The following is a 13,171-nucleotide window of genomic DNA, read 5'->3' as shown; positions in this document are numbered from 1 at the left end:
CCTGTATATATATATACACACTGACTGGAGAGCCCCCTGTATATATATATATACACTGACCGGAGAGCCCCCTGTATATATATATATATATACACACTGACCGGAGAGCCCCCTGTATATATATATACACACTGACTGGAGAGCCCCCTGTATATATATATACACACTGACTGGAGAGCCCCCTGTATATATATATACACACTGACCGGAGAGCCCCCTGTATATATATATACACACTGACTGGAGAGCCCCCTGTATATATATATACACACTGACCGGAGAGCCCCCTGTATATATATATATATATATACACACTGACCGGAGAGCCCCCTGTATATATATATATACACTGACCGGAGAGTCCCCTGTATATATATATATACACTGACCGGAGAGCCCCCTGTATATATATATATACACTGACCGGAGAGCCCCCTGTATATATATATATACACTGACCGGAGAGCCCCCTGTATATATATATATATATACACACTGACTGGAGAGCCCCCTGTATATATATATACACACTGACCGGAGAGCCCCCTGTATATATATATATACACTGACTGGAGAGCCCCCTGTATATATATATATATATACACACTGACTGGAGAGCCCCCTGTATATATATATACACACTGACCGGAGAGCCCCCTGTATATATATATATACACTGACCGGAGAGCCCCCTGTATATATATATATATATACACACTGACTGGAGAGCCCCCTGTATATATATATACACACTGACCGGAGAGCCCCCTGTATATATATATACACACTGACTGGAGAGCCCCCTGTATATATATATACACACTGACCGGAGAGCCCCCTGTATATATATATATATATATACACACTGACCGGAGAGCCCCCTGTATATATATATATACACTGACCGGAGAGTCCCCTGTATATATATATATACACTGACCGGAGAGCCCCCTGTATATATATATATACACTGACCGGAGAGCCCCCTGTATATATATATATACACTGACCGGAGAGCCCCCTGTATATATATATATATATACACACTGACTGGAGAGCCCCCTGTATATATATATACACACTGACCGGAGAGCCCCCTGTATATATATATACACACTGACCGGAGAGCCCCCTGTATATATATATACACACTGACTGGAGAGCCCCCTGTATATATATATACACACTGACCGGAGAGCCCCCTGTATATATATATACACACTGACTGGAGAGCCCCCTGTATATATATATACACACTGACTGGAGAGCCCCCTGTATATATATATACACACACTGACTGGAGAGCCCCCTGTATATATATATACACACTGACCGGAGAGCCCCCTGTATATATATATACACACTGACTGGAGAGCCCCCTGTATATATATATACACACTGACCGGAGAGCCCCCTGTATATATATATATATATACACACTGACCGGAGAGCCCCCTGTATATATATATATACACTGACCGGAGAGTCCCCTGTATATATATATATATACACTGACCGGAGAGCCCCCTGTATATATATATATACACTGACCGGAGAGCCCCCTGTATATATATATATACACTGACCGGAGAGCCCCCTGTATATATATATATACACTGACCGGAGAGCCCCCTGTATATATATATACACACTGACCGGAGAGCCCCCTGTATATATATATACACACTGACTGGAGAGCCCCCTGTATATATATATACACACTGACCGGAGAGCCCCCTGTATATATATATATATATACACACTGACCGGAGAGCCCCCTGTATATATATATATACACTGACCGGAGAGTCCCCTGTATATATATATATACACTGACCGGAGAGCCCCCTGTATATATATATATACACTGACCGGAGAGCCCCCTGTATATATATATATACACTGACCGGAGAGCCCCCTGTATATATATATACACACTGACCGGAGAGCCCCCTGTATATATATATACACACTGACCGGAGAGCCCCCTGTATATATATATACACACTGACCGGAGAGCCTCCTGTATATATATATATACACACTGACCGGAGAGCCCCCTGTATATATATATATACACACTGACCGGAGAGCCCCCTGTATATATATATACACTGACTGGAGAGCCCCCTGTATATATATATACACTGACCGGAGAGCCCCCTGTATATATATATATACACACTGACCGGAGAGTCCCCTGTATATATATATATATACACACTGACCGGAGAGCCCCCTGTATATATATATACACACTGACCGGAGAGCCCCCTGTATATAAATATATACACTGACCGGAGAGCCCCCTGTATATATATATATATATATATATACACACTGACCGGAGAGCCCCCTGTATATATATATATATATATACACACTGACCGGAGAGCCCCCTGTATATATATATATATATATACACACTGACTGGAGAGCCCCCTGTATATATATATATACACACTGACCGGAGAGCCCCCTGTATATATATATATACACACTGACACACTATCGCCCTCTGCCGCTCAGGTCTGACACTGCAATGTTGATTACGTTCTCCCGCCCTCCCAAGTGATTAGTGGTTACGTGACTCCAGCTTGTTCACGCTGTTGGCTAAACCGTTGCTTGGTAACAGTGAGCGGATGAGGGGGCGTGGCTTTGTACGGCATTTCCGGTTTCGTAGCGCTGATTATGGCGGCGCCTTAAGTGTCGGAAGCTCCGGTTCCTGTTGACACCGCTATGACTCGCGAGGTGGAGACACGTGACGAGCTGCCGGACTGGGCCGGGGCCAAGGAGTTCTATCAGAAATATGACCCAAAAGAGATCGTCGGCAGGTAGTGGGCGGGGCTTGTTTGGCGGGGCGGGGTCATCCTTGAGTCCCTGGTACTGAGAATGACGTCCCCGCTGTAGTAGGCGGAGCGTAGAGCCGTCACGTGTGCTGTCCCGGGAGCCGTCGGCAGAGGGCGAGCGATTGGAGGGCAGTGATATCCACAGCCGTGAGAACGCCTGGACACCCCGGCCCGGTGTCCCGCAGCCCTGAGCCGTGCGGAGCGTGTGCCCGGAGCCGCCTCCTGAGGAGCTGAGGGCGCGGGCCGCCTCCTGGAGGAGCTGAGGGCGGGGGCCGCCTCCTGGAGGAGCTGAGGGCGGGGGCCGCCTCCTGGAGGAGCTGAGGGCGGGGCCGCCTCCTGGAGGAGCTGAGGGCGGGGGCCGCCTCCTGGAGGAGCTGAGGGCGGGGCCGCCTCCTGGAGGAGCTGAGGGCGGGGCCCGCCTCCTGGAGAAGCTGAGGGCGCGGGCCGCCTCCTGGAGGAGCTGAGGGCGGGGGCCGCCTCCTGGAGGAGCTGAGGGCGGGGGCCGCCTCCTGGAGGAGCTGAGGGCGGGGGCCGCCTCCTGGAGGAGCTGAGGGCGGGGGCCGCCTCCTGGAAGAGCTGAGGGCGCGGGCCGCCTCCTGGAAGAGCTGAGGGCGCGGGCCGCCTCCTGGAGGAGCTGACGCCGGGGCCGTGGTGCGGAGCTCAGAGTTGTGCTGTATTATTATTAGTCGTTTTTATAGCGCCGTTTATTCCATGGCGCTTTACATGTGAAAAGGGCTATACATAGACAAATACAATGAACATGAGCAATGCAAGGCGCACACAAGGAGAGAGGACCCTGCCTGCGAGGGCTCAGTCTACAGGGGATGGGTGAGGATACAGTAGGCGAGGGTAGATCTGGTCGTGCGGTGGTTCAGTAGACTGAGGATCATTACAGATTGTAGGCTTGTCGGAAGAGGTCGGTCTTTGAAGGTTTCCATGATAGGCGAGAGTCTGATGTGTTGGGGTAGAGAGTTCCAGAATATGGGGAAAGCATGGGAGAAGTCTTGTATGCGGTTGTGGGAAGAAGAGATAAGGGGGGAGAAGAGAAGGAGATCTTGAGAGGATCGAAGGTTGCGTGTAGGTAACTACAGGGAGACCATGTCACAGATGTATAGAGGAGACAGGTTGTGGATGGCTTTGTATGTCATGGTTAGGGTTTTGAATTGGAGCCTCTGGACGATAGGAAGCCAGTGAAGGGCCTGGCAGAGAGTAGAGGCTGGGGAATAACGGGGAGACAGGTGGATTAGTCGGGCAGCAGAGTGTAGGATGGATTGGAGTGGTGCAAGAGTGCTAGAGGGGAGGCCAGAAAGTAGGAGGTTGCAATAGTCGAGGCGGGAGATGATGAGGGCGTGCACGAGCATTTTTGCAGTTTCTTGGTCACGGAATGTACAGATCCGGGAAATATTTTTGAGTTGGAGTCAGCAGGAGGAGGCAAGGGCTTAGACATGTGGCTTGAAAGAGAGGGCAGAGTCGATCACCCGAGGCACCGAGCATGTGGGACTGGGGAAAGTGAGCAGCCATTGACATTGATGGATAGGTCTGATGGAGGGGTAGAGTGGGATGGGGGAAAGATGATGAATTCTGTTTTGTCCATGCACCACCAGTCAAGAACAAAACACCCTCCAGAAGTTGGAAACAAACTAGGTCTCCTGATCTGACACCACATCGGGGGGAACCCCACGAAGCTTCACAATCTCATTTACGAACACCAGAGCAAGAGACTTGGAATTCGGAAGTGTCGGTAATGCGACAAAATGAACCATTTTACTGAACCACCAAAACCACAGTCTTGCCTGCAGCTATCGGTAGGTCAGTAATTAAATCCATGGACAAGTGTTTCCATGGTCTGTTAGGAATAGGTAGTGGAAGAAGAGGACCAGACAGATGGTTATGCGATAGTTTTGAATGTGCGCAAATACTATAAGCAGCTACTTGTACAACCACATCCTGATGCAACCCCGGCCACCAAAAACTACGAGAAAGGAGGTCTGCGGTTGCGTTACCACCTGGATGACCAGCAAGCACAGAGTTGTGATGTTCCCCAATTACTTTGTGGCGCAGATTAGGTGGCACAAGTAACATTCCTGGAGGGTAAGAGGCCGGGGCATCCACCTGGGTCTCCAAAACTTCACCCTCCAGCGGGGGGGTGCAATGTCGAAATGACTGTCCCTTCTGCAAAATCGGAACAGGGTCCTCATGGTAACCACCACCAGGGAAGCTCCAGGACAAAGCATCATCTACTTGTCTAGGGTTGAGACGGTTAGCCGATTGTAGATTCGAGAGGTTCTTATGGTCAGTGATAACAGTAATAGAATGGACTGCCCCCTCCAACAATGTCGCCATTCTTCAAATACCAATTTAAGTCACCAAAAGCTCCCACGTCATAATTTCAGCCGAAGAAGATATTTTAGAAAAGAAGACACATGGACGCCATTTACCAGGGCACGGACCCGGAGACAACACAGCCCCAACCCTCACCTCCGACGCATCAGCCTCTACAACAAAGGGCTGGGAAACATTTGGTTGACTTAAGTATAGGAGACATGGCAAAACCACTCTTAAGGGAGGAAAAAGCCCACAGGGCATCGTTGGAAAAGTGAGACCTCTTCCTTGTCATGTCGGTAAGGGTTTCACAACTGCAGAATAATTTTGGATGAATTCCTCTAAGAATTAGTAAAGCCCAAAAAACACAGACTTCAAGTTCTCAGGAGGGTCCCAATCAAGAACAGCATGGATCTTCTGATCCATCCGAATACATGAAGATGACGACAGGTACCCCAAAATAATAATAATAATAATAATCTTTATTTATATAGCGCCAACATATTCCGCAGCGCTTTACAGTTGAACAGTTTCAAACACAACAGTCATAAGTAACAACGTTAACAATACAATAATTAAAGCGAAATAAGACGACCCTGCTCGTGGAGCTTACAATCTACAATGAGGTGGGGGGGATACAAAGCACAGGTTTGTATTTACAATGATGTATTTACAATGACGGTCCAGCCATCTTCAGGGGGTGGGGGTTAGATGGAGATAGTGAATGGGCTACACACACACAAACATGACTTTGATTACTGAATGTGATAGGCCGCTCTGAACAAATGTGTTTTGAGCGAGCGCCTAAAACTATGCAAATTGTGGATGGTCCTAATATTTTGGGGTAGAGCATTCCAGAGGATTGGCGCAGCACGGGAGAAGTCTTGGAGTCGGGAGTGGGAGGTACGGATTAGGGCAGAGGTTAGTCGAAAGTCATTTGCAGAGCGCAGCGGTCGGTTAGGCCGATAGACAGAAATGAGGGAGGAGATGTAAGGGGGTGCCGCACTGTGGAGAGCTTTGTGGGTGAGAACAAGTACCCAAAAACTGCACCTCCTGGATGGCGAAAACCGTTTTCTAGTTTGGCTTATAATTTATCTCTTAATATTTGCAGCACCTGTTTAACATGCCCCCGATGTGTGTCCAAATCAGGAGAGTAAATCAAAATATCATCTAGATAGACCACCACAAACCTGCCCACCAAATGATGGAAAATATCCTTGATGAAATGCTGAAATACCGCAGGTGCATTGGTCAGACTGAAAGTGTTGTCTCTCCGGACCAGAAAGATTATACAGTCTGGACTTAGGCAGTTTATCTCCGACAGTCAGATTAATAGGACAGTCATATTCATGATGACCCCCTCTCAGAAAAAACATCCTCAAAACCAGACAAAAATGCAGGAAAGGTTTCTGTAGAGACTGTAGAAAGGGAAATATTTATACAGTTCTCATGGCAGTAATCCCCACCATCAATGATCCCCCTGGCTTGCCAATCCACCAATGGATTATGTCTCACCAACCAGGGAAGACCCAATACAATTGGGGTGGGAAGACTGTCCAGGACATAGCAAGGAATTATCTCCCAATGAATCGACCCCCACCCTCAGTCTTACATTATGTACAATCTGAGTTAGAGCTTTCTGTGGCGCTGAGTCGATGGCAAGGATAGGAATGGGCTTAGCTAAAGTACAGCAGGCCAGACCATGAGTTCTAGCAAATTCAGCATCAACCATGCTGACTCCAGCTCCACTGTCAACAAACACAAATCTCCTCGGTTTTGCTTTCCAGCACCACCTCTGCTGTCAGGACAAACGAGTCTCCTTTTGCGAAGGCATCAAAGTACAGGCCCCAATAAAATGTCCCTTTTTTCCACAAAAAACCTACCCCATTTTTTTTTTTGGTGAACGTCCCGGGAAATGTACGATGCAGAGGCGTCCCCTAACTGCATAGGTTCCTCCACCATCCCCAGAACTTGTTCAGCTCTAAATCGCTACTCTGGCAAAGGGGCAATACCCCGAAAAGGAGGCTCTAGAGAAGGTGGTCTTGCCCACCTGTCCCGAAGGCGTCTGTCAACACATAAAGCCAATAACATAGCGGCCTCCGAGGACTCTGGGGTTTTATACACCGCCAAAGCATCTTTCAACCTTTCAGTGAGACCCTGAAGAAATTAGCTTCTGAGAGCCGGGTCATTCCACTTAGTATCAGCTGGCCATCTGCGGAATTCGGAGCTATACGTCTCCACTGACCCGTTCCCCTGCCAAAGGCAATGCAACCTGGAATCAGCCAAGATGACTCGATCAAGAGCCAAAAAAAATCCAAGAGCTGCAAAGAGCCCAGGATTGAGGATCTCCTTGCAGCAGAGAAATCACAATACCATCTCTGTAATCCTCATTTCCGAAGGAGTGAGGGCGAAGCTTAAAATAAAGTTTGCAAGCTTCCTGGAACACAAAAAACTTGTCTCTACCTCTGGAAAACCTGTCTGGGAGGTAAACCTTGGGTTCAGGTTGGACTGGCTTACCTGCAGAGACCCCAACATCAGAGACCTGCACCCGCTGTTGCTGCTGCTGAACCTCTTAGTGGAGGTCACTCACCTCCAGAGACAGACAGCGTAGCTGGTCTGTCAGCCCTGCAACCGGATCCATACCAAGGGAGAAAAAGGAAAAAAGAACATGTCAGTTTTTTTTCCTTAAATATGCATGGCTGGTGATAACGTCATGCACAGTGTAGGAAACACTAAGTGCAACATGAATGGATGAGGGGAAGGATGCCCAACACTAGGAAACGTGAGACCCCTAGGCAGATCTAATATCACCCTGTCTGCCCTAAACGTCCCTATATAGGTTGTGCACCTATCGCCGAGCAGGACCTTAAACCCTGCTTAGGGAATGATGGGGTGAGCACTAGTCGATCCGCACTACCCCTAAAGACAGCTGGGATAGACGAACAAGGGGAACACTTATCTTGAGTAGACTTGGAGAAGTAACACAGATGTCCTCCAACAACACCAAAGAGGAAGATAGCCAACTGCTATAGGTCCAAGCCTCAATAGGGAAATGGAAATATCACCGGTAACTCCCAGCAGCAAACACCCCGGTCCTCCTAGAGCCGGGGGGAGCTTGCTGCCGGGTTCAAAATTCAGAAGAATTAAGGTGTCTGCAAAGCCAAACGCAGAGAGCTTCAGCAGCCAGATGTTGTGCGACCGTCTGCAGCTTCTGACATACCCGTGACAAGGACTTAAGAGCCAGCGCTCCTGTGCCGACCTCCGTGTCAGCCGAGTGCGCCGCTCTACCACCTGACCTACGTTTCAGTGCTCGTATATCTACGTTGTTAGTTCGGTCTCTGTTGTCAGACGGCCAGGAGAATTGTACGGACTGCTCATTTCAGCCGCACAAAAAATGTCATAAAAATAACAAGAACCATAGCGGGGTTTTCACATTTCACAAATTTATTCCCTATTTTTCAGCAGATTGGTAAAATAAATGTTTAATGAAAAGCAGAAAAGTAGCTGATCCGGTGGAGGCAGGAGAGGAAGAGTCACAGATGTTGGATGACGAGAACTTGTCTGGGAGAAAGTTCTACCTTATCAGCGCCCCATAACCTGTGTACTGCATGGACTCGATCACACCTCCAACAGCCGTCCGAGCCTGCTCCGCCATCCGGGCCTGCTCCGCCATCCGGGCCTGCTCCGCCATCCGGGCCTGCTCCGCCATCCGGGCCTGCTCCGCCATCCGAGCCTGCTCCGCCATCCGAGCCTGCTGTGTCATGTCTGCACAGACCACGGCCCCTTCCACAATTATGGGAACGAGTGCTAGCCATGAAAAACAGAGCGTGCTCCTATACAAAATGTGAGGTGTGAACGAGACCTTATGTGACATCTTGTATGCACAGGATGATAAATGCAATGGTTTAGTTGCTGTGCACTAACTACTGCAGACACTGACCTGGCGGTAACGTGTGGACATCAGTACGGGGGTCTTCGTCCCAGGGTGGAGGCTGTACGTTAGGAACCAGGACAAAAAGTTGTAATTGGTCCTCTCTGCTGTTCTCAGGGGAGTGTCGAGCACAGTGCGGCGCTGCATCCACCGAGAGACTGGGCGGCAGTACGCTGTGAAGATCATCGAGGTGACGCCAGAACGGATGAGTCCAGAACAGCTGCAAGAAGTCCGGCTGTCCACTGCCAAAGAAATGGAGATCCTCCACCAGGTGTCCCAGCATCCCTTCATCAGTGCGTACCGAATCCCACCTCCGTCATATGTCCCCCAACAGTCCCTGCAAAAGTCCTCAAACTTCCATCATTCACCTCCTAAAGCGTTCTCTGCTCCTGCGTACTCCTCCTCGTGTCTCTTCCTTCATCATTCACCTCCTACAGCGTACTCCTTGTGTCTCTTCCTCCATCGTTTGCTGTATACAGTGGTCTCTGTTCCTGTCTATACCTACTCGTGTCTCTTCCTCCATTGTTTGCTGTATACAGTGGTCTCTGCTCCTGTCTATACCTACTTGTGTCTCTTCCTCCATTGTTTGCTGTATACAGTGGTCTCTGCTCCTGTCTATACCTACTTGTGTCTCTTCCTCCATCATTTGCTGTATACAGTGGTCTCTGCTCCTGTCTATACCTACTTGTGTCTCTTCCTCCATCATTTGCTGTATACAGTGGTCTCTGCTCCTGTCTATACCTACTTGTGTCTCTTCCTCCATCGTTTGCTGTATACTGTGGTCTCTGCTCCTGCTTACACCTCCTTAGTCTCTTCCTCCGTTGGTAGCTGTGTATAGCAGTCTCTGCTCCTGTGTATTCCTCCTAACGACTCTGCTCTTTCGTCTATGGCTTCTTTTTTGCTCCTGACTAGTGATGAGCGAATATGCTCAGATGAGGTGTTATCTGAGAGTGCTAACAGAGTGTCTTCGATGCGCTCGAAAAATATGTTTGAGTCCCCGTGCCCGCATGACTTGCGGCTGTTAGGCAATGCCCGCATGACTTGCGGCTGTTAGGCAATACCCGCGTGTCTTGCGGCTGTTAGGCAATGCCCGCGTGTCGTGCGGCTGTTAGGCAATGCCCGCGTGTCGTGCGTTTGTTAGGCAGTGCCCGCGTGTCGTGCGTTTGTTAGGCAATGCCCGCGTGTCGTGCGGCTGTTAGGCAATGCCCGCGTGTCTTGCGGCTCTTAGGCAATGCCCGCGTGTCTTGCGGCTGTTAGGCAATGCCCGCGTGTCTTGCGGCTGTTAGGCAATGCCCGCGTGTCTTGCGGCTGTTAGGCAATGCCCGCGTGTCTTGCTGCTGTTAGGCAATGCCCGCGTGTCGTGCGGCTGTTAGGCAAGGCCCGCGTGTCGTGCGGCTGTTAGGCAAGGCCCGCGTGTCGTGCGGCTGTTAGGCAATGCCCGCGTGTCGTGCGGCTGTTAGGCAAGGCCCGCGTGTCGTGCGGCTGTTAGGCAAGGCCCGCGTGTCGTGCGGCTGTTGAACATACAAGATATCAAGGCGCGGGGAATGGAACAAATTTTTCGAGCACGGTGAAGTAACTCTGTTAGCATGCTCGGATAACACCTTATTCAAGCACGTTCGGTCAGCACTGCTCCTGACCTGTTCTCTCGTTTTCTTGTAGTAACACTGATTGATTCTTATGAATCCTCCACATTCATTTTCCTGGTATTCGACTTGTGAGTATGATCGAGTTCTTTGGAGATTGAGCTTCAGGTTATTTTGTTGATTTTCATGGACAGTATTTTTGGTTAGGATGAAGAGAGGGGAGCTGTTTGACTACCTAACGGAGAAGGTGACCCTGAGTGAGAAGGAGACCAGGTGGGTTCACTTTTTTTGGTGGGAACATCTTTGTCTGGTAGCAAGCAAAGGTCTCTTTTATGAGCAGACGATGCAACAATCTGAGGAGCCATTTCCGCTTTCAGACTCCTGTCCCGGCTCTTCGGAGGCTAGTTGTTCTTCCTTGTTAGCAGGCTCTGAGAGGCCGCAGCACTGGGTGGTAAATAACAGTCTACAGGACTTAACTTTCCTTGGGCAAATTATTACTTGGTTTAGTTGTAACAAGTTCCCGAGTCGGCAAATCACGTGGAGCCTCCTCTGCTCAATCAACTGCATTTGTCTTTTCTAGAGCCGGACATCTTGTAAGTTGGAGGAGATGAAGCCCCTCTTGGTCAATGTTCATGGTAACATGTCTCTGTCATTTCACCTTTGTGACATTCTAAGTTTCTGTTTTCCAGGTGTATCATGCGCTCTCTTTTGGAGGCAGTCTCATATCTACATGCAAATGAGATTGTACACCGTGATCTGAAACCAGAGAATATTCTGATGGACGACTGTCTGAACATCAAGCTTTCTGACTTTGGCTTCAGTTGTGTCTTGAAACCTGAGGAGAAGCTTCGAGGTGCTGTCCTTTGTCTGAGAAGTATCTGACGCGGGTCGGATTTATTCTTCGCTGCTGTTGGAGGCATATGTTGTTCCTCTGACATTCTTTAATGTGTTCTTTATTTGGTGACCAGAGCTTTGTGGGACACCAGGATATTTAGCTCCAGAAATCCTGAAGTGTTCGATGGATGAAACACACCCTGGATATGGGAAAGCGGTGGACCTGTGAGTATCTGAGGCACCTGCTGGATCACTACGTGATGAAACCTCTTTATGATTGGGAGGCTGTAGGACAAGGATCTGTCTGACACTTTTAGCAAGGTGGTCTCTTGTCTGTTGTAGGTGGGCATGTGGTGTGATAATGTTTACATTACTGGCTGGTTCTCCTCCCTTCTGGCACCGTAGACAGATGTTAATGCTTCGGATGATTATGGATGGACGATATCAGTTCGGATCTCCTGAATGGGATGACCGATCTGCAACAGCAAAGGACCTGGTGAGGTCCTGGGGCCTCAGATTGGGCACAGAGGAGCAGTCAGGATCTCATCTTGAGCTTTGGCTGTTTTTCTGTCTTTGTTCTTTAGATTTCCCGTCTTCTTGAGGTGTGTCCAGAGAATCGTCTTACTGCAGACCAGGCTCTTCAGCACAGATTTTTCCAAAGTCACCAGCGAGAGCATGGCTCCACTATCAAACCACATCGCCGCTTTCGGGTGAGTGTGCTCTTCATCCTTCAGCAGCGGTTTGTGATGTTCCTAGTCATTAATTTCATCAGTTCTTGTTACTGATAAATGTACAAATGTCGAGTCTCTGTAAATCTGTGGACTATTCTCTTCCCCAGATTGCAGCCTGGGCGGCTTTGGCTTGTGTTCGTATTTTGGTGAGATGGCGACAAGCTCGGCCCGTCACCCGTGGACTCCTCATGAGAGACCCATATGGGGTGAAGGGCATCAGAAGACTTATTGATGCCTGTGCTTTCCGGATCTATGGGCATTGGGTGAAAAAGGGAGAAAGACAGAATCGTGCAGCTTTATTTCAGAACCAGCCCAAAGCCCTATTATTGACAATGGGAGATGACGACGAGCATGAAGGGGACTTATAACGTCACCACTGATTGTGAATCTGTCTGATAGGTCAATACGTGTGTTGTGCGTTTCTCACAACGTGGAGGAGACTACGGGTATTCAGCACAGATTTGTCACGGGGAGAGTCGCTCCCTACTCTAGACGTTATGTTAGATGGCATGTGTTATGGGTGACAGCGCGTCCTCGCAGAGAGCAGACTGATCCCCAGATGTATGGGTTTCATAAGGCCGTGGACGCTACGTGTCTGACCACACATCATTTTCATTGCTCTGATGTTTCTATGGCTCAGACAAATGACACGGAAAAAGTCCTATTAGCTGCCCCACGCTCCAGCCTTGTTCTTACATGTCGAGATACATTCCCATACTTTGCAGTTACTGTGGTTTTTTTTTTTTTTCTAATTAAAGTGTCATTATGGAGTGAACAAACATAATCTACAATCCCTGAACTATCTTCCTCTAGCAACCAGTGATGCCCCGCAGATCCGGAGCAAGGTACCAGACCACAAACCGAAGCGTGGTCAGCCAGACCCTCAGTCAGGGCCAGCAGTCGTCAAGAATCACCTTAGGT

General features: G+C 49.0%; 1 protein-coding gene across 3 annotated transcripts; it reads left to right on the top strand.

The window, feature by feature from the left end:
- Nucleotides 1-2,638: 2,638 nt before the first annotated feature.
- PHKG2 (phosphorylase kinase catalytic subunit gamma 2) lies at nucleotides 2,639-13,034 on the top strand. Of its 3 annotated transcripts, none has more exons than XM_073546291.1 (9): nucleotides 2,639-2,834; nucleotides 9,220-9,395; nucleotides 10,762-10,816; nucleotides 10,893-10,958; nucleotides 11,375-11,538; nucleotides 11,654-11,744; nucleotides 11,862-12,015; nucleotides 12,104-12,229; nucleotides 12,358-13,034. In XM_073546291.1, the coding sequence occupies exons 1-9, from the start codon at nucleotides 2,740-2,742 to the stop codon at nucleotides 12,616-12,618; spliced, it is 1,188 nt and encodes a 395-aa protein (XP_073402392.1). In that variant the 5' UTR covers nucleotides 2,639-2,739; the 3' UTR covers nucleotides 12,619-13,034. The 3 variants fall into 3 exon arrangements, with proteins under 3 accessions (XP_073402392.1, XP_073402391.1, XP_073402393.1); XM_073546290.1 differs by lacking the exon at nucleotides 2,639-2,834 and adding an exon at nucleotides 6,064-9,015; XM_073546292.1 differs by lacking the exon at nucleotides 2,639-2,834 and adding an exon at nucleotides 8,930-9,020.
- Nucleotides 13,035-13,171: the final 137 nt, after the last annotated feature.

This window comes from Dendrobates tinctorius, unplaced genomic scaffold (assembly GCF_039654945.1).
Source record: "Dendrobates tinctorius isolate UK_male_01 unplaced genomic scaffold, ASM3965494v1 ptg000146l, whole genome shotgun sequence".
Classification (NCBI taxonomy): Eukaryota; Metazoa; Chordata; class Amphibia; order Anura; family Dendrobatidae; genus Dendrobates; species Dendrobates tinctorius.
This window is presented reverse-complemented; position numbering and strand designations above follow the sequence as displayed.

Bases quoted from the DNA above. Each gene is read 5' to 3' on its own strand.
- PHKG2 (XM_073546290.1), top strand. From the start codon at position 8,780: ATGGACTCGATCACACCTCCAACAGCCGTCCGAGCCTGCTCCGCCATC. The intron at 10,817-10,892 runs GTGAGTATGATC...ATTTTTGGTTAG, and splicing joins ATTTTCCTGGTATTCGACTT to GATGAAGAGAGGGGAGCTGT. The intron at 10,959-11,374 runs GTGGGTTCACTT...TCTGTTTTCCAG, and splicing joins CTGAGTGAGAAGGAGACCAG to GTGTATCATGCGCTCTCTTT.